Source organism: Giraffa tippelskirchi, chromosome 12 (genome assembly GCF_054371585.1).
Source record: "Giraffa tippelskirchi isolate mGirTip1 chromosome 12, T2T-mGirTip1v1.2.pri, whole genome shotgun sequence".
NCBI classification, from domain to species: Eukaryota; Metazoa; Chordata; class Mammalia; order Artiodactyla; family Giraffidae; genus Giraffa; species Giraffa tippelskirchi.
In genome coordinates this window covers 36,924,248-36,942,369 of record NC_137286.1, presented here as the reverse complement: position 1 = coordinate 36,942,369, position 18,122 = coordinate 36,924,248, and the positions used below count along the sequence as shown (strand labels likewise).

At 43.2% G+C, this 18,122-nt stretch overlaps 1 protein-coding gene across 6 annotated transcripts in view; it reads right to left on the bottom strand.

Annotated features, from left to right (window-relative positions):
• The window catches only part of TBC1D2B (TBC1 domain family member 2B), an 87,818-nt gene that overhangs the window by 23,484 nt on the left and 46,212 nt on the right, over positions 1-18,122 (bottom strand). For 5 of the 6 annotated variants that reach the window (XM_081549591.1, XM_081549592.1, XM_081549594.1 and 2 more), the window contains exons 4-6: positions 8,375-8,538; positions 4,719-4,951; positions 3,639-4,034 (exon numbers count right to left, since the gene is read on the bottom strand). In XM_081549591.1, coding sequence (XP_081405717.1) covers positions 3,639-4,034; positions 4,719-4,951; positions 8,375-8,538 — 793 coding nt within the window. The remainder of the gene's footprint in view (positions 1-3,638; positions 4,035-4,718; positions 4,952-8,374; positions 8,539-18,122) is intronic. The other variant, XM_081549593.1, reaches the window with a different exon arrangement.

Below are 18,122 nucleotides of genomic sequence, written 5' to 3'. Positions count from 1 at the left end.
CTGTGTGTTAGCTTCAGCCCTTGAAACTCTGAGCAAAGGAAGGGAAAGGTAATCTTTCAGACAATTAGGGCAGTGATTTCTAAATGCTCCCTACCAAATCCAGTCTTTTACAAATGTGTTTGTCCCTTACTCTGTGTGAAGTTCCCAAGGAATCTCTGATCCCTCAACCTCAGGAGGAACTATTCATGATAGCTCCAAGGGGGGCCTTGGTCCAAGGCCAACGCGGTCAAGAAAGGCCCTGACCTCTGTGCTGTCCTAGGACAGAGACCCTCCCCAGAGATGTGTCCAGAGATGCCCACATCTCCAAACTGGGAACCACCATGGCGGCACACAATTTCCCCTGAAAACACAGAAGAACTGAAAATGTTCCCAAAGTCCCTGTAATCCCTAACACTTACAGAGCAGCTTAGCATGGGAGAGACCCTCAATCTCATTTAAACCTCACAACTCTACTCTTTGGCAACTGCTCATCATCTCCATTTCCTAAATGAAGAGCTGAGTCATAGGAAGGCCGATGACTAAGTGTGGGTCTGGGAGCCAGGCCTGTTGGGCCCTTGGCCTGGGTGCTTGGCCCCTAACTCCCACTTGAGCTCTGATCCGCATCACACGTTCTCAGTCTCAGCAAGACCACACATCATGACAAGGACTGGAGAGAGCTGCTGTCAGACCCTGAAAGAGGTCCACAAACTTCTTTTTCTAATCTAAATCATGACGTTCTCCTTTCTTTTGGTGTCTGGAAGCTCTCGTATTCAGAAACAATGAACAAACATCACCAAAAGGAAGGTGAGCTAGAGGGCAACTGAAGAATACACTGGACCGTGATGGGCAGAGACTGGGCAGTACAAGGTGGGTGGGGGGAGCAGGACACATGTCTTTGAGTTAAACTTTGTGCTTGAGTCTAAGGAAGTCCTGATAGTGCACCTCAAGGATTCTTTCTCTAGAATGACGATCACAGCCTTAACTTAGACTCTAGCAGGAGGACTTCCCTAGTGGTCTAGTGGTTAGGAATCTGCCTTCCAACCCAGGGGACGAGGGTTCCACCCTGGTCAACAAACTAAGATCCCACATGCCGTGGGGCAACTAAGCCTGCACACCACAGCCATTGAGCGCACGCTCTGGAGCCACAAGCTGCAACTACTGAGCCCACACACTGCAATGAAAGATCTCGCATGCTGCAACTAAGACCTGATGCAGCCAAAAAAATAATGATTAAAATAAAACGCTATAGGATACCAGGTGTTCTGTGAGGGCTTTACATGGACTACCTCTTTAAACCCCTACAAGACTCTATGAGGTGAGTGCCATTTCGCAGATGAACACTGAGGCAGAGTAGTGAACCAGCCTGCCTCGGGTCAGAGGTCATTAGTGGTAAGGCTGGGTTTGAATATAGCCAAGTTTGGCTTCAGAGCCCAGGTTCAATCTAAACCACCTCACCATACTGGGCCACATCCCTTTCCTCATTGGTGTTTATTACAGTTGTGATTCTGCTTTTTTCATTTTTGTGCTTTCTAAACTAAACTCTGGGCTCCAGGAGGGCAGAGACTGTCTACTTTGTGCAGAGTACAAAGCCCACCAAATGGATGGCTGGCTGGCTGACTGAATGAGTACCAAGCAGGAAAAGCTGTATGTATGAAGATATTCATGTAACAGAAAATCACATAAGGAAGAGACAGGCTGATTAAATAATGATGACAGAATCAAAAGGTGGACAATCTGGAATCCCCCCTGCACGACCCCCCACACACCGTGGTTCCACTCCCTGATAAAACGTGCCCCCCTGCAGAGCACCACTCACTGCAGCCTGGAAACCAAACACCCTGGTGCTTCTCTCTAAATACTACAAAAACAAATATGCTTGCAAAATACATAAAATTCAGTTGAGGGACTTCCCTGGTGGTCCAGTGGCTAAGACCCCACCCTTCCAATGCAGAGGGCCTGGGTTCAATCCCTGGTCAGGGAACCAGGTCCCACATGCTGCAATTCAGAGTTCACAGCAGGCGACTAAAAACCCCATGTGCTGCAATGAAGGTTGAAGATCCCATGTGCTGCAACTAAGACGTGGCACACCCAAATAAATTAATACAAATAATTAATTAAAAAATTCAGTTCACCTTAAATAAGAGACTATAAAAAGGGATGTAAAAAAGACTGTAAAAAGGGACTCTAAAAAAAGACTGTAAAAAAAGGGATGTATATTTAAGGTCGGGTACACTCTAGCTTGCATGTATACACAAAACCAACTTTTACTGGCAACACTAACCAAGACCTTTTTTTTTTTTAACATGGCTATTTTTGTAGCAGATACAATTATACAGTAAAGAGATTGAGGGTTTTGGTGCTGCTGAAGCCCTTTTGGTTTTTCTCACCAATAAATCCTTCTGGCCTCACGTCTACTGGGTGCTGTTCCTAAGAAAGTGGTCGCCATGGGAGACCACAAACATATTCCAACAAAGTCGCCCATTATTCCAGAGTTTTACTTCCCATTTAAGAATCATCTTTAAGGTCCATGCATGACTATCAGTCAACCAGTACATTGACACTGCATGACAGGGACTGCTTAGGCATGAAGCAGGCTCAGTAACGATCTCAAAAGTGGCAAACCTTTGCCCTTCAAGGATAAACCGCATTTGGGGGACAAAATATCCTCAGTGCCACGTTAACTGCAGCCAGGTAAGGAAGACTTTGGGGCCAGGTGGGACCGATAGTTGCAGACCTGTGTGGGGACAGCTGGTGTCTGGGTTATACCAAATCCTTCTGTCCTAGGGGACACTTCTCCACCTGAAACTTCTCCAAATCGAGAGCTGATGGCAGAAAAACTTTGGGACCCTCTCAGTGGCCTGGCTGACAATGGCCCCAAGGCTTTTCGGCTCTCCCCTGGGGCCAGGGTCTCCACAGGACAGTCACCTGCCCTCTGCCTCCCAGTGTTCTCTGTGCTCTTCCTACTTCATCCACTGGTCACCACCCCAGGTGTGATGGGGAGGGTCACCACCCCGGGTGTGACGGGGAGAGCCACGCCTGTTCAGGAACCAGCCTCCCATCATCAGGGGCAGCCCAGAGAGGCGTACTAGGAGGAGACTGTGCCCTCCCTCCTGGGTGTCAGGACGCTCCTGCCTTAGGCGTGGGGGCAACTGACTCTGTGCAGGCCCTTTTCACAAGATATGCTGGGAGCCAGGGCCTGCGTCTCCACCTGAGCCCACACCAGCTGTCAGGAACGGTGCTCCCTCACCTGGCCTCCACTGTGTGCCAAGGCAGCTGTGCCAGTGATGGTCCATGCACAGAGGAGGCAAGAAACAGCCGCCAGAGGTTACATGGAATAATGAAGTTCCAAGGGTGTATAAATAGAGAAGTCACAGCTGCAAGGGAGGGGAAAGATCTGAAACTGTTCTGAGCTATGGCGACATCGATGGACTCAGACTTTCATTTTCCAAGGAAGCTTCTTAGGAAACTAATAGTTATCTGACTGGAAGTCTTGTGACACTTGTTTTTTTAAAAAAAAAAAAAAAAATGGCACAGCTGCTCTGCTGTCACGCCAAACTAGCTCACGGAGGCCAGGTGCTCTAGAGTGACATCAACGGGCAGGCTGTTAGCGGGTTTTGGGTTTCTTGTTCCCATAACAGGAGACCACGCCCTGCTCTTACTTTCAACCAGTCCAGTTCCAGCTGGTCCCTGCCCACGGGGGCGGCCGCGGGAGAGCCGGGCATGCAGGTGGGAGAGGATGCGCTGTCCTCACACTCGCTGAGCTGCCGGGAGAGCTTCATGATGACCTCGTCCTTGGCCTGGATGGTCTCCATCAGCATCCCCAGCCGCTCGCTGAGCTCACCCACTTTGCTCTTCAGCATCCTCACTTCCTGCTGAAGACTGTCTTTCTCCTGATTGAACCTCTCCAGCTGGTTGGTGAGGCCCAGAATCTGGTCGTCCTTCTGGTGCAGAAGCCCCAGTGTGTCCTGCGGGACCCCGTCACAGAGGCGGCTGCTTGTGAAGTACTTGTCGTACTGGGAGGACCGCACCGTCTGCTGCAGCAGCCGCACGAGCTCCTGGGAGCCAGGGAAGGCGGATCGGGGAGCAGGGATGGGAGGAAAAGCAGAGATAGTGACAAGTCCACACGGAGCAACCATTAGAGTTTGAGCAAATGCAGAAACTTTACGGGAAATACTTTAATACCCGACTTCCTCTTGAAGGATCTCAAAAAATAGAGAAGGGAAAATATTTGTTCCATAAAGGCTGTCTGCAGAGAACAATGATAGGGAGCAGGAAATGGTGGACAGGCAGACTGCAATTAGCAATGGTTCCCAGTGAACATTCATCCATATTAAAACATCTGAACTCTAAGTTCACTGATCTGCTGAGGAATTAAGTACAATTAGGTGTGATCAGCTCAAAAGGAAGCTGCTGTTTAACAGGATGTGGAAACTCTTAAAAACCGTTCACGGGGCTTGGGCTGGAATTACGCTCAAAGAGAGTGGGCGAGGTGCAGACAACACCCTACCCAGTTCACTCTGAGGGTCTTCACTCTCCTCAGGATTTCAAGTATCTATGAATAAACGGCCAAGCAGAGCAGCAGTGCCTAGGTCAGTGGCCATGGCAACATATAACTCTTAGGGTAAAAGCACCTTCTGGGAAATGACAGAGTCAGAGAAACAAGAAAGCTGGGTTTTTCTCCTCCGGTCCCTGGACTGCTGATGTGAGATAAGATACAAACACTGAGGAAGGAGAATTACCTTCTGACTGGCTAAGTCTTTTCTTAACCTTTCTAGCTCTTCCTGCTGGTTCTGGACTAGCAGCTGCATCTCAGAGGCCGGCTTGCTGGCGCTGCCACTGCCCGATGGCACCTCGGGTGAAGAGTCACCAATACTGTGGCGATTTTTGTATGATCCAATCATTTCTTTCAAAGGGCGCTTTCCTTTGTAGGGAATACGTCCAAAATCAAAGGTAAATCCTGAGCCAGTTACTCCTACATAAAAACAAAGCTTGTTTAAGTTCAGCCCCGATCTTCCTTTCGGAAATTCCAGTAAAATACATTAAAATACATTAATATCATCGTCTAAGGAGCTCTGCATGCATCACTGTGCTCCTACCTCATTCCTGATAACAACCAAACTTAGAACCAAAGATGATCTTTCATGTGATCACTTTTAAGGAAAACTTTCTCTATTTGATGGCTCAATTTTTGCATTGAAAGAGAAAGTGTTAGTCACTCAGTCATGTCCGACTCTTCGTGACCCCATGGACTGTAGCCCACCAGGCTCCTCTGTCCATGGAATTCTCCAGGCAAGAATACTGGAGTGGGGTTTGCCACTTCCCTCTCCTGGGGAATCTTCCCCACCCAAGGATCGAACCTGGGTCTCCCACACTGCAGACAGACTCTTTACCAAATGAGCTACCAGGGAAGCCGAGAAAGTTTTCCCTGACTAGGAACTGAACCCAGGCCATGGCGGTGAAAGCACTGAATTCTAGCCACTAAACCACAGGGGAGGTTTAACGTTTAATGCTCAATTTTTGCATTAAGACAGATGAAAAAGAAGTTAGACTGTACATCAGTACTAATGAGGAATTTATGACAAAACTGTACTATAACACTCTCAAGATTCTTTTGTAATGTTAAGTTTGTTTCTCAAAAGATCCATTCTAAGCCTATATGTTCATATCACCATTTTCCAATTTCAGGTACTTTGAGGACCAAAGAGAATAGAGACACAGACCAGGGAAGAACATGGTTGCTCCAAGTTCCTACAGCATCAGCATCCTGAGCACAAAGTGTCCCTTCCCCGGGGCACCTCAGTGAGGACAGGGCCTGCATCTACCAGGTTAGCAGGCAGGACTTAGAGATACACTAGGGATCCCTGGCTGCTTGCTTTCTGCTCATCTGTATTTACTAAAAAAGAAAAAACCCAAAAAACCCAAGTTTATGTTTTCTTAATTGTAAATCCATTTTATTCTTTCTTAAAAATACTGAGATAGCCAAATAAATTTTAGTGTAGATGGATTTGAATATATATTAAAAATGTAAAGAGAAGACACAAGAGTACATACTATACAGATTTCATTTATATAAATTTAGAAAGCAGGCTAAACAAAATCTACGATGTTAGGAGTCAGGATGGTGATTGTTGGGTGGAGGGATTGGGAGGTGATGAACTGACTCGAGGGGGTCTGGGGACGGGGGCCGGCCCCTGGCACTGTCCTGTCTCTTCAAGTAAGTGCTGGCTACATGGATATGTTCACTTTGTGAAAATCCATCAAGCTATACATTTCTGACTAGGGGGCTTTTCTGCATGTATAAAGATTAGCTTGTTGCTATTGTTGTTGTTCAGTCATTAAGTTGTTTCCGACTCTTTGGGACACCATTGACTAGAGCCTGTCAAGCTCCTCTGTCCTTGGGATTTCACAGGCAAGAATACTGGAGTGGGTTGTCATTTCCTTCACCAGGGTATCTTCCTGACCCAGGGATCAAACCCACATCTCCTGCATTATAGGCAGATTATTTACTGCTGAGCCACCTGGGAAGCCCATGGAGATTAGCTTACTTCCCATGAATAACATAGGTCAAGAAGCTGGTGGGCTGATACCTGATTCACAGGAAATATCCATGAATCAACATGATAAAAATCAGAGACATCTTTGTCTGTGTCTTTCACATGGGCTCCCTCTCAAAGGGCCAGGGGCTGAGCAGAAGCTAAGAAGGCACTGCCCTCCAGCAGTGCTGGCAGTTCGTGACTTGATTGAGTCACTAAGCCTCACTGATTCTTCCTTTCCAGTCTTGCTACTGTGCACCCTTCCAGTGCATCCCTAGAGTCTCTAGGGGAAATCAGAACCAACAATATTTACCTTCAACAATCAAAATCCCCAGCCCCAATCCCTGTTCCTCCAGGAGGCTTTCCCAGTCCACAAGGAGCCCTTCTACTGGGTGCCCCCCCTCCCAAGCTGTGCCACACACTGGGTCGCAAGGCATGCTCAGCTTGGCCATATCTTCACCACGTCACACTGGACCACAGGCTTCCATGCGATCATTCTGCAGATCACAAGTGAACTCCCCACCAAAGCAAGTCATGGTAGTCCTTTCCCAGGGGACAGAAAAATATTTCCTTTAGTGAATATGTGCTCTCAGTAAATATTTCCTAACACTCTGCCTCCTATTCCTGCCATCCTGTGCCAGAAGTGAGCACAAGGAAGAATTTCAAAATTATGCATTGCTATTTTACATTTAAAACATTGATATTCCCTCAATGGATCCATGGCTGTGGGACCATGAAAGGCTGCTTAACAAAATGCTGATGGAGTGATGTATGAATGGGTCAGGCTGACATCTTAAATCCTGATGGACCTTAGTATCACAGAAAGAGGGAAAACCAGATAGTATGTCTTCCAGATGTGATTCAACAAGAAATAAACAACACTCCCAGTCCCTACTCCACCCCAAAATATACTCTAGTCATAGTTAAAAGTCAACCCTGAATCTGGACAGGCCTCTGCTCTAACGACCAGTGTATACAGGAAACACTATGTACAGTATATACAGGAAATACTGTATATAGTGTATACAGGAAATATTGTGTACAGTGTAAACAGTGTATGAGGAAATACAGGGATGGAGGAGCCTGTTACATGACCTTACAGAAATACAATCATCAAAATCCAGAATGTGGGCAATTCCTCGGCATGAAGACTCTTTCTTCAACAAGCAGAGCAAGGTAAATGGAAGACAAAAAGAAAACAGAGAGCTGTTCAGCCTGAAAGAGACCTAAAAAGACACACAACTAAACACACTTGGGGGCCCTGTTAGCACCTCACTTGCTCAGGCCAACTGCAAGCAATTACAGAACAACTGGGGAAGAAGACAAGTAGGACTTACTGTAGCTGGGTTTAGGTTTAATGCGCAAGCTATGGTTCTTTTAAAGAGTCATCTCTTAGATATACATACTGAAATGTTTACAGATGCAATGGATCAATATCTAGAATTTACTTTAAAATAACCCAGCTGGTGGTAGGTGCCAGGAGGGGCAGGAGCTCAGAGAAGAAAGAAGCCAAAATTGTGGAATATGACACTGCATTTTCTACTTTTGTGTGCATTAACACTTTTCTATAAATAGAAAGTTTTCTTTAAAAAAAAAAAAAAATCAGTATTTCCGTAAAGAGCACCACAACTTCTGGATTTCCCATTTCCTGAAAAAATCTCAGAACCACAGGACAGGACATGTATTTATTTCTTGTGACATCTCATTTTTAAGCTTTTATGTTTTGTTTCTCACAGAGAGAACACAACTTCCATTGGGCCTCATGCTCCTCGAGATACCTGTGACCAAAGGGTCTCCCATGGTACCAGGGGTTAACAGAGGGCAGAGGCAAGAGCGACAGACAACAGGGACCGCGTCCATACCTTTGTTGCCTTCAGGGACCTGCTTCTTCCTTTCTTCCTGCACCATGGACTCCTCCAGTTCCTTAGGGCTTGGCTCTAGAAGCTCCCACTCTTCATTGGTATAAAACACACTCCTCCGACTATCATTATGCCCTCTCCCAGGACGGAAAGAAGACATTGAATTTCTATTGGGAAAAACAAAATGTTTAACTTTTTAAAAAATGGCAAAGCAAAATGTAATGTCACATATGGACATGAATTTGAGCAAACTCCAGGAGATACCAAAGGACAGAGAAGCCTGGCGTGCTGCAGGCCATGAGGTCGCAAAGAGTCGAACACGACTTACTGACTGAACAACAGCAACAACAAACATCACATATATACGATAGGCAAAAACTAAAATCTGATTATAACAAATGTTGGTGAGGATATGGAGAAATGAGAACTCTCATACACTGCTGGTGGCACGTATAAATTGGAACTATTACCAGGGAGAACAATTCAGCAACATACAGATAAACTGAAGAGGTTTTTATCCTAAGGCCCAACAACTCAGCATGAAATTCTTCAACATGTGCACAAGGAGACACAAGCAAGAACATCCACCGCAGCACTGCCCATGTTAGCAAAAACCCCAAACAACCTAAACATCCACTGACAAGAGGATAAATAAACTGTAGCATATTCATACAACCAAATACTATACATCACAAAGTGAATTTGTTCACTCAACAAATATTAATTAAGTGCCTACTATGTGCCAGGCACTAAGTGTTTAGGATTTGCTAGTGAACAAATATTCTGGTCCTTGTGGAATGTACATTCTACCTAAGATTATATGAGCATATGGACAAATATTCTTTAAATGCTGAACAAGAAAAGAAAGAAAATAGAAGAACAACATGATTCATGTTATTTTTTAAATTTCAAGATAATACTACTAATTGACATCATTTATAGATACATACATATGTAGCAAAACTCTAAAAGTCCACATAAGAATGATAATTATCAAATACAGAATACTGGTTACTTCCATGAAAGGCAAGAGAAGCATGAGATCGTGGAGACAAGAGAGGATTTGAACTGTATCTGTAATGTTTTAATTTGTGCTTTTAAAAGTGCAGCAGAAATATGACAATGTTACATAGTTTGGTAGTGGCTACCCAGGTAATCTACTCACTACAATCTACACTTGCCTGTGTGCTAAAATTATTTCGTTAAAACTTCTAAAAACTAGGTTGGGGTTTCTACTTCCAGTAAAGATGGACTAAGAGGAACTAGATTAATAGTCATCTGAAACAACTGACAAACTGAACAAAACAGAGGAAACAATGATTTTCAGACACTGGACATTAGGCTACACAGGGCAGTGGCCCCTGAGAGGCGGAACACGAACAAGGCAAGCCCTTCCCCTGACCCAGGATAGTGCCTAGAGACTCCCAGGCCACAGGGCTGGCAGGAGGAATGCAGGGGGAGCTCTGCCATGAATTGATAAGACAGAGATAGGACTCCCAAGACAGGAGGAGTTCAGAGGTCATAGTATTGGAGAGAAGGCTATTCAGAGGGCTGCAGAAATGTCAGAGTGTTCCTAGGTCTCCAGCTGAGTAGTATCAGGCTTGTGTGTAAGAAAGTGACCTAAGAATGGGGAAAGAACTCCCTACAGGAGCAGAGGGAACTACCCCTGAGGCTCACACAGAGCCAGGAATACTATAAAGCCCCACCAGCCAGAGTGGAATCTCCTGCGGCCTCAGGTAGAGTACTCAGAAAAAGGTTACTGACGTTATCCCTGGACTAAAGGCTGTTCTTATACTACCTAAAAAGCTTAAATGTGAACTTCAGAAGTTTTAAACTGTTTCTGAATAATTAAACTACATTCCAGAAAAAAGCTTAAGAATATATGTAGGACTTCCCTGGTGGTCCAGTGGTTAAGAATCCACCTGCCAATGCAGGCGACATGGGTTCGATCCCTGGTCTGGGAAGATCCCACATGCGAAGGGGCAACAAAGCCTGTGTGCCACAACTACTGAGCTCGAGAGCCTAGAGCCTGTGGTCTGCACCACGAGAAGCCTGCACAACACAATGAGAGAGCAGCCCCCACTCGCAGCAACCAGAGAAAGCCCACACACAACAACGGAGACCCAGCACAGCCAAAACCAAATAAATAAATAAAAGATACATGTATGTAGGAACACATACACACAAAAATCTAGCACTTAGGTAAAACTCATAATATTGACATCCAATAAAAAAAATTACCAGGCCTGCAAAGAAGTAGGAAAACAGAACTCATTTTAAGGAGAAAAATCAATAAACAGACTCAGAAATGACAAGTAATAAAATTAGTAGAAAAGAATTTCAAAAGTTATTAAAACTGTTTCCCCATGTTTGAGAAGCTAGAAGAAAGGCTAAACATGTTAAATAGAGATATGAAAGATGTTTAAAAAATTCAAATCAAAACTTCTACAGAGAGAAAAACATAAGCAGAACACTCTGTGACATAAATTGCAGCAATATTTTTTTTGGTCTACTTCCTAGAGTAATGGTAATAAAAGCAAAAGTAAACAAATGGAACATACTTAAACTTAAAAGGCTTTGCACAGCAAAGGAGACCATACATAAAATGAAGACAACTTACATAATGGGAGAAAATATTTGCAAAGAATGAAACTGACAAGAGATTAATTTCCAAAATATACAAACAGCTTACAGTTCATACAGCTCAGTATTTTTAAAAACAACAACACAAACAGAAAAATGGGCAGAAGACCCAAATAAGACATTTCTCCAAAGAAGGCACACAGATGGCCAACGGGCACATGAAAAGATGCTCAACACTGCTAATTATTAGAGAAATGCAAATCAAAACCACAATGAGGTATCACCTCACACCAGTCAGAATGGCCATCAACAAAAAGTATAGATAACAAATGCTGGAGAGGGTATAGAGAAAAAGGAACCCTCCTTCACTGTTGATAGGAACGTAAATTGGTGCAGCCACTACGGGAAACAGTATGCAAGTTCCTTCAAAGACTAAAACTAAAGTGACCATATGATCCAGCAATCCCATTCCTGGGCATATATCCAGAAAAAAAGAAAACTCTAATTCAAAAGATACATGTACCTCAATGTTCACTGCAGCACTATTAACAATAGCCAAGACATGGAAGCAACCTAAATGCCTTTCAATGGATGATTGGATAATGAAGACGTAGTGTGTAAATATACATATGACTCACACACACACACACACACACACACACACACACACACACACACACACACACACACACACACACACACACGGCTTCCCCAGTGGCTCAGTGGTAAAGAATCCACCTGCAATGCAGGAGCTGCAGGAGATGTGAGTTTGATCCCTGGGTCAGGAAGATCCCCTGGAGGAGAGCATGGCAACCCACTCCAGTATTCTTGCCTGGAGAATCCCATAGACAGAGGACCTGGTGAGCTACAGTCCTTAGGGTTGCAAACAGTCAGACACAACTGAAGCCACTTAGCACACACACACACATATATACACACACACAATGAAATATTACTCAACTTCAAAAAAAAAAACACTGTCACTTGCAGCAACATGTTTGGACTTGTAGATTATCATACTAAGTGAAGTAAGTCAGACAGAGAAAAACAAATATCATGTGATATCACTTATATGTGGAATTGAAGAAACTAACACAAATGAACTTATCTACAAAACAGAAACAGACCCACAGGCATAGAAAGCAAATTTACAGTTATCAAAGGGGGAAGGAGGTGGGGAGGGATAAATTAGTAGTTTACTACTGTATATAGAATATATACACACACTACTGTATATAGAATAAATAACAAGGACTGACTGTATAGCACAAAGAACTATATTCAATATTTTGTAATAACCTATAATAGAAAAGAAACTCAAAAAAGAATATATAACTGAAACACTTTGCCATACACCTGAAACACAGCATCGTAAATCAATTATACTTCAATTTTTAAAAATCTAGAGATGAAACTACGATGTCTATGGTGAAAATATACTTGATGGGATTCATAGCAGATGAGACACCACAGAAGGAAAGGTTAGTGAATGTGATGACAGTGGAACAGAAACTATCCAAATAAAACAGAAGAAAGACAAAAAGAAAGGAAGAAAATTAACAAGCATGGTACAATGTTAAGCAAGTAATAATGTCAACTGATGTTCAACAAGGATGCCAAGGAATTCAATGGGGTAAAGACAGTCTTTTCAAAAAGTGGTACTACTATTGGTTGTCTGTATGGAGAAAAAATGAACTTCAACTCTCACCTCACATAACACATAAAAATTAACTTAAAATATACAAATGAGTAAGAATCAAAACCATTAAGAGTCTAGAAGAAAAGAGGCAAGAAAATATTTGTGACACTGGGTTATGCAAAGATTTCCCATACAGAGCACAAAAAACACAATCTGTAAAAGATTAAAATGATAAAATGAACTTTATCAAGATTAAAAAGATTTTCTTCTTTGAAAAATATTTGCAAAACCAATATCTGATAAGAGAATTGTATTCAGAAAATACAAAGAACTCTTGCAACTCGATTAGAGAACAAACAACTCAATTAAAAACTGGATGAAGGACCTAACAGTCATTTCTCCAAAGATACACAGATGGCCAAAAAGCACAGGAAAAGATACTCAACATTATTAATCAGTAGGAAAATGCAACTTAAAACTGAAGCGAACCACACCTACCCCAATGGCTAAAGTTAAAAACACTGGTAATGCCAAGTGTTGGGAGGGATGTGCAACCACTGCAAAGGTCATGTACTGCTAATGGGAACACAAAATGGTGCAGCCACTGGAGGACAGTAGGGCAGTATCGTAACAAGTTGAATCCACACTCAACTAACGAGTGCATCAATCCCAATCCCCCGTATTTACCCAGAGAAATGAAAATATGCCTACACATAGATGTATAACTGCAGCCATGAAATTGGAAGATGATTGCTTCTTGGCGGGAGAGCTATGACAAACCTAGACAGTGTGTTAAAAAGCAAAGATACCACTTTGCTGACCAAGGTTCATATAGTCAAGGCTGTGGTCTTTCCAATAGTCATGTATGCATGTGAGAGCTGGACCATTAAGAAGGCAGAGTGCCGAAGAATTGATGCTTTCAAACTGTGGTGCTGGAGAAGACTCTTGAGAGTCCCTTGGACAGCAAAGAGATCAAACCAGTCAATCTTAGAGGAAATCAACCCTGAATACTCACTGGAAGGACTGCTGATGAAGCTGAAGCTCCAATACTTTGGTCACCTGATGCAAAGTGCCGACTCACTAGAAAAGACCCTGCTGCTGGGAAAGACTGAAGGCAGGAGGAGAAGAGGGCAACAGAGAATGAAATGGTTGGATGACATCACTGATTCAATGGACATGAACTTGGGCAAACTCTATGAGATGGTGAGGGACAGGGAAGCCTGGCGTGTTACAGTTCATGAGGTCACAAAGAGTCGGACATAATTTGGTGGCTGAATAACTACACATAGGACTTGGATGTGAATACTCAGAGCAAGCATTATTTATTATAGCCACAAACTGTATATAAACCAAAAGTCTATCAACTGGTGAATGCATAACCAAATTGTGATATATCCATACTTACTGCATACTATTCAGCAATGAAAAAAGAAAGAGCTATGAAAACATTCAACAATATAGATGAGTCTCAAAAAGATGATGCTCATGAAAGAAGACAAATACAAAAGACTACACATAGCATGATTCCATATACACAAAATCCTTAAAAATTTCATACAAAGGGGCATGAGAGAACTTTATAGGGTGGTGGAAACGCTCTATATTTTGATTATAGATGTGTTTACATGACTATGTATAATTTCTAAACTCCATCAGCCTGTACACCTAACATAAGTAAATTATACTTCAGTAAGGTTATTAAAATAAAGAAGAGGAAGAAATGTGCATCATTCAGAGTTTTCTGAGGCAGATTAAAGGTAAGGGGTGGGGAGGTAGCTTCATCTTTGGTGTGAATCAGATGATATTCTCATGTAAAACAGTCATTTTTTCACTGTTTTACATTTCTGAAAGCATGATTTTTTTGCTTTGTTTGAATTTCATCAAAGCGCTTTAAGAATTTAGAAAAATGTAGAGATATTACTTCATACACTTATGTTTCCCTCACCCTACTGAAATTCACAGACAACTGCATAGAGGAATTCCCCAAGAAATTCCCCACTATAACCCAATATGCAATGTTGTGGTAAAGTCCGATTTTATAAAAATTATACCGTCTGGGAGAAAGCTATTTCAAAATAGTTGCTCAGAAGAAAGAGAAACTCTCACAAAAGCTTAATATGATTTTCCTCATTTCTTTGATACAACTGCTGAGTAGAGGCACCCCTGGACCCTCTACACTGTAAAGCTTCCCTGGCCCTGCTAGAGCCAAGGTCTCACAGCAGCTTTCACTCATATGCCACATGTTACTTCCATCATCATCGATTCGAGGAGTTAAGCTCTTTTTGCCCTTTGCCTGAGCCTTAGAACTATGCTACTCAGCTCTGGTCCTTAAAGGGATACAGAAGAAGGACTGAGACAGCAGGGAAGAACTGAACATGTCTTGGGAGAGAGAAGAGCAATTTACATGACTTAAGACTTCCCCAGCTTGGCCTTGCCATTCCCACCCTGTCTCGGGGCCCACACATGCAAACACCATGCTTTCACCTGCAGCCAAGGGACTGAGCCTTGGTTGGGGGAGGTACCACCTGCCAAGCCTTAGGTGATGAAGAATGGGATCAGGCTCAAAGCGAAAGCCTCTTTAAGCTGAAACACTAATTGCTGCTTTTTGATCTTATGTGGTAAAAGCCAATTCTGTGACTGTGCCACATGAGGGTCAGTAGAGTACACGCTTCTCAAGCCACTCGTCCCGTCCTCTCCAGTCAGCAGAGGCCTCTACACTAGTCAGTGTCCTGCCAGCACACTACTTAAGAGTTCACAACCAGTTTAACAGGGCTCTGCTGGCTGATGCTTGAGGCCATTCTCGTACAGTGCTTGTTCTTTAAACAACCCAAGGTCATTTGACAAACCTTTGAGCAGAACTTCTGTGTCCTTCCAGGCACCGTACTAGGTGCCTGCTGTTTTGTTCAATAAACACTCAGCTACTCTGATCTGAAAGGTAAAGTCAGGGACCACTGGGCAGCCAAATGTCACCCTGATGGCTGCAGTGTTCAAGCCGAACTTTTACAAACGAACACCAGCAGCGACACTGCAAATCAACTGAACTCCAATGAAAGTTAAGAAACAAACAAAAAACCCAAACACCAGCAACTATATAATTCATAAGGAAACCTCTGTTTCTAGGTTCATATACTTTAGTTCAATTTTTCTACATACAGTTTAAAAGGTTTATCTAAAACAGTAATAATTTCAATATTCACTTTGCCTCTGATAATCAGCTAGAATTTTATAGGCTGACAGAATGGCTGGAAAAATACCTCATCAAATCCTTCAAGAGCTCAAAGCTCCACAAACACCCTGCACAACCAAGTTTGGGGCTCTATCATCATCTTGTCTACGGCAAGAAGACAGCTGCAAAAGGAGGGGAAGCTACCTCCCAAGTTCCCAATCAGCTCTATCCCTCCTGACTACAAGCCCCATCAAGAGAAACAAAAAGTAAGGGTGGAGGGGCTCTGACTGGCAACAGCTATCCAATGACGCAGTGTCTCCTCTTGTACACATCAATTATTCAGAGAGATTCTCACAAGGATATGGAGACATATGTACAAGGACACCAGGACAATGTTATTTGAAATGATTTTTTTAAAAGGCAGAAATAACCAAAAGGCACTTGCAGACGTGACTGAGATCTTGAGATGAGATTACGCTGGATGATCTGAGACAGCCCTGAATGTTATAATAAGTGTCCTTATAAGAGGGAGGCACAGGAAGATACCACTATAAGAAGAGGAGCTGGCGAAGGGGCCAGGGAGGAAGAGTAGAGCGATGTGGCCACGGGCCGAGGAATGCTGTCAGCTTCCAGGAGTTGGCAGAGGCCAAGGATGCGTTCTTTCCTGGAGCCGCCAGAAGGAACCAGCCCGCTGACATCTGGACTTTAGCCCATTGAGACTGATTTGGACTTCTGGCCTGCAGAACTCTAAGAGAATGAATTCATGTTGTTTTAACCCACCGAGTTTATGGTAATTGTTAACAGCAGCCAGAGCAAACAAATACAGTCGGTCTCCAACAAGCTACTGCCCTTAGAACCATGGGCTTTGCAAGGCTACTTTTTGTTACAGTCCATATTTCAACAGCCACTGAAGTTTGGAGCATCATGTCTAAAGTTAAAATATATTTACTGTTGATATAATGACTTGGGAAAGAAGTGTCATCAGAAAGGCCCTTTCCAAATCATCCTATACATTTAATACGGATAATGAGTTCACCAATTCTAAAGTCATCAGAACAAACATCTAATAAAATGTGCACTGCCTCATGTTTAAAAACAACTGGACTATATGATGATCTTTTAATCTAGTTTGTTTCACTTTTTCTATTTCATATTCAGTGCTCCCATTTCATTTAATCCATGTTTTCCAATTTCTCCATCTCTTCCTTTTTTTTTTGATGTTCTTTATCAAGCCTTTACCAAGTGCATTAGAAAAGCTTTTGTATACATATATATATATTATTTGTATACACACACATATATAATATGTATAATATATACCCTAGAAAACATATGGATTTTTGCCTAACTAAAAAACTTATGACATTTTGATATCACGTTTGACTTAGTTTGAATAGCATGCTAGATTTCTAATAAAAAAACAGATATGCAACAAGCAACAAAGCGTTTACTGTATAGCATAAGGAACTATAGTCAATATCTTAAAATAACCTATAACGGACAATAGTTTCAAAAATAATATATGTGTATATGTAACTGAATCACCTTGCTGTGCACCTGAAACTCTCTAAGTCAACTGTACCTGAATAAAATATATATATTAAGAAAAAAAGAAAAATATATATATTGGTGTTTCCTGTGGGAAAGATTGAAGGCAGGAGAAGGGGATGACAGAGGATGAGAGGGCTGGATGGCATCACCGATTTGATGGACATGAGTTTGAGTAGGCTCCGGGAGTTGGTGATGGACAAGGAGGCCTGGAGTGCTGCAGTCCATGGGGTTGCAAAAAGTTGGACACGACTGAGCAACTGAACTGAACTGAGGGGGGAAAAAAGAAAGTGCACTGCCTCCAAAAAAAAAAAAAGAATCAAAGTGAAAATAATCTCATCACAGAATTTCCAGGCAGGTACAGCTCTACTGGCTCCCTGCTGCTCACAGGACAGACGCTACCTCATCACTTCACCCTGGGCCTCCTGGCCTCTTCAGCAACTCGTTAGTCATCACCTCCACTCAGCACCCTACACTCCCAGCGCATCAACTTGTGAACTCATGAGACGTTCTGCCTTCCATACCTTTGCAAAGGTGTCTCTGCACGTGCCCTTTCCTTTGGCAGGTCCCACCTCACACTTCAAGTCCCAAGTTAAAACTCATCCTCCACGGCACAGCCTTGCCCTCCCAAACATCTCCCCCACCACCCACTCAGTGCACCCAGGGAGGGTGCCATGCTAGGTTCAGCCTTCAATTGCACCCTACAGCGCCTTGTGACAGGACTCCTTATCTGCCCGCCTGTCTGCCCGCAGGGAGGGGTCACCTCTTATCCAAGGGAGCATGAATGCCACACAGGAAGGGAGGAGAAGAAGATA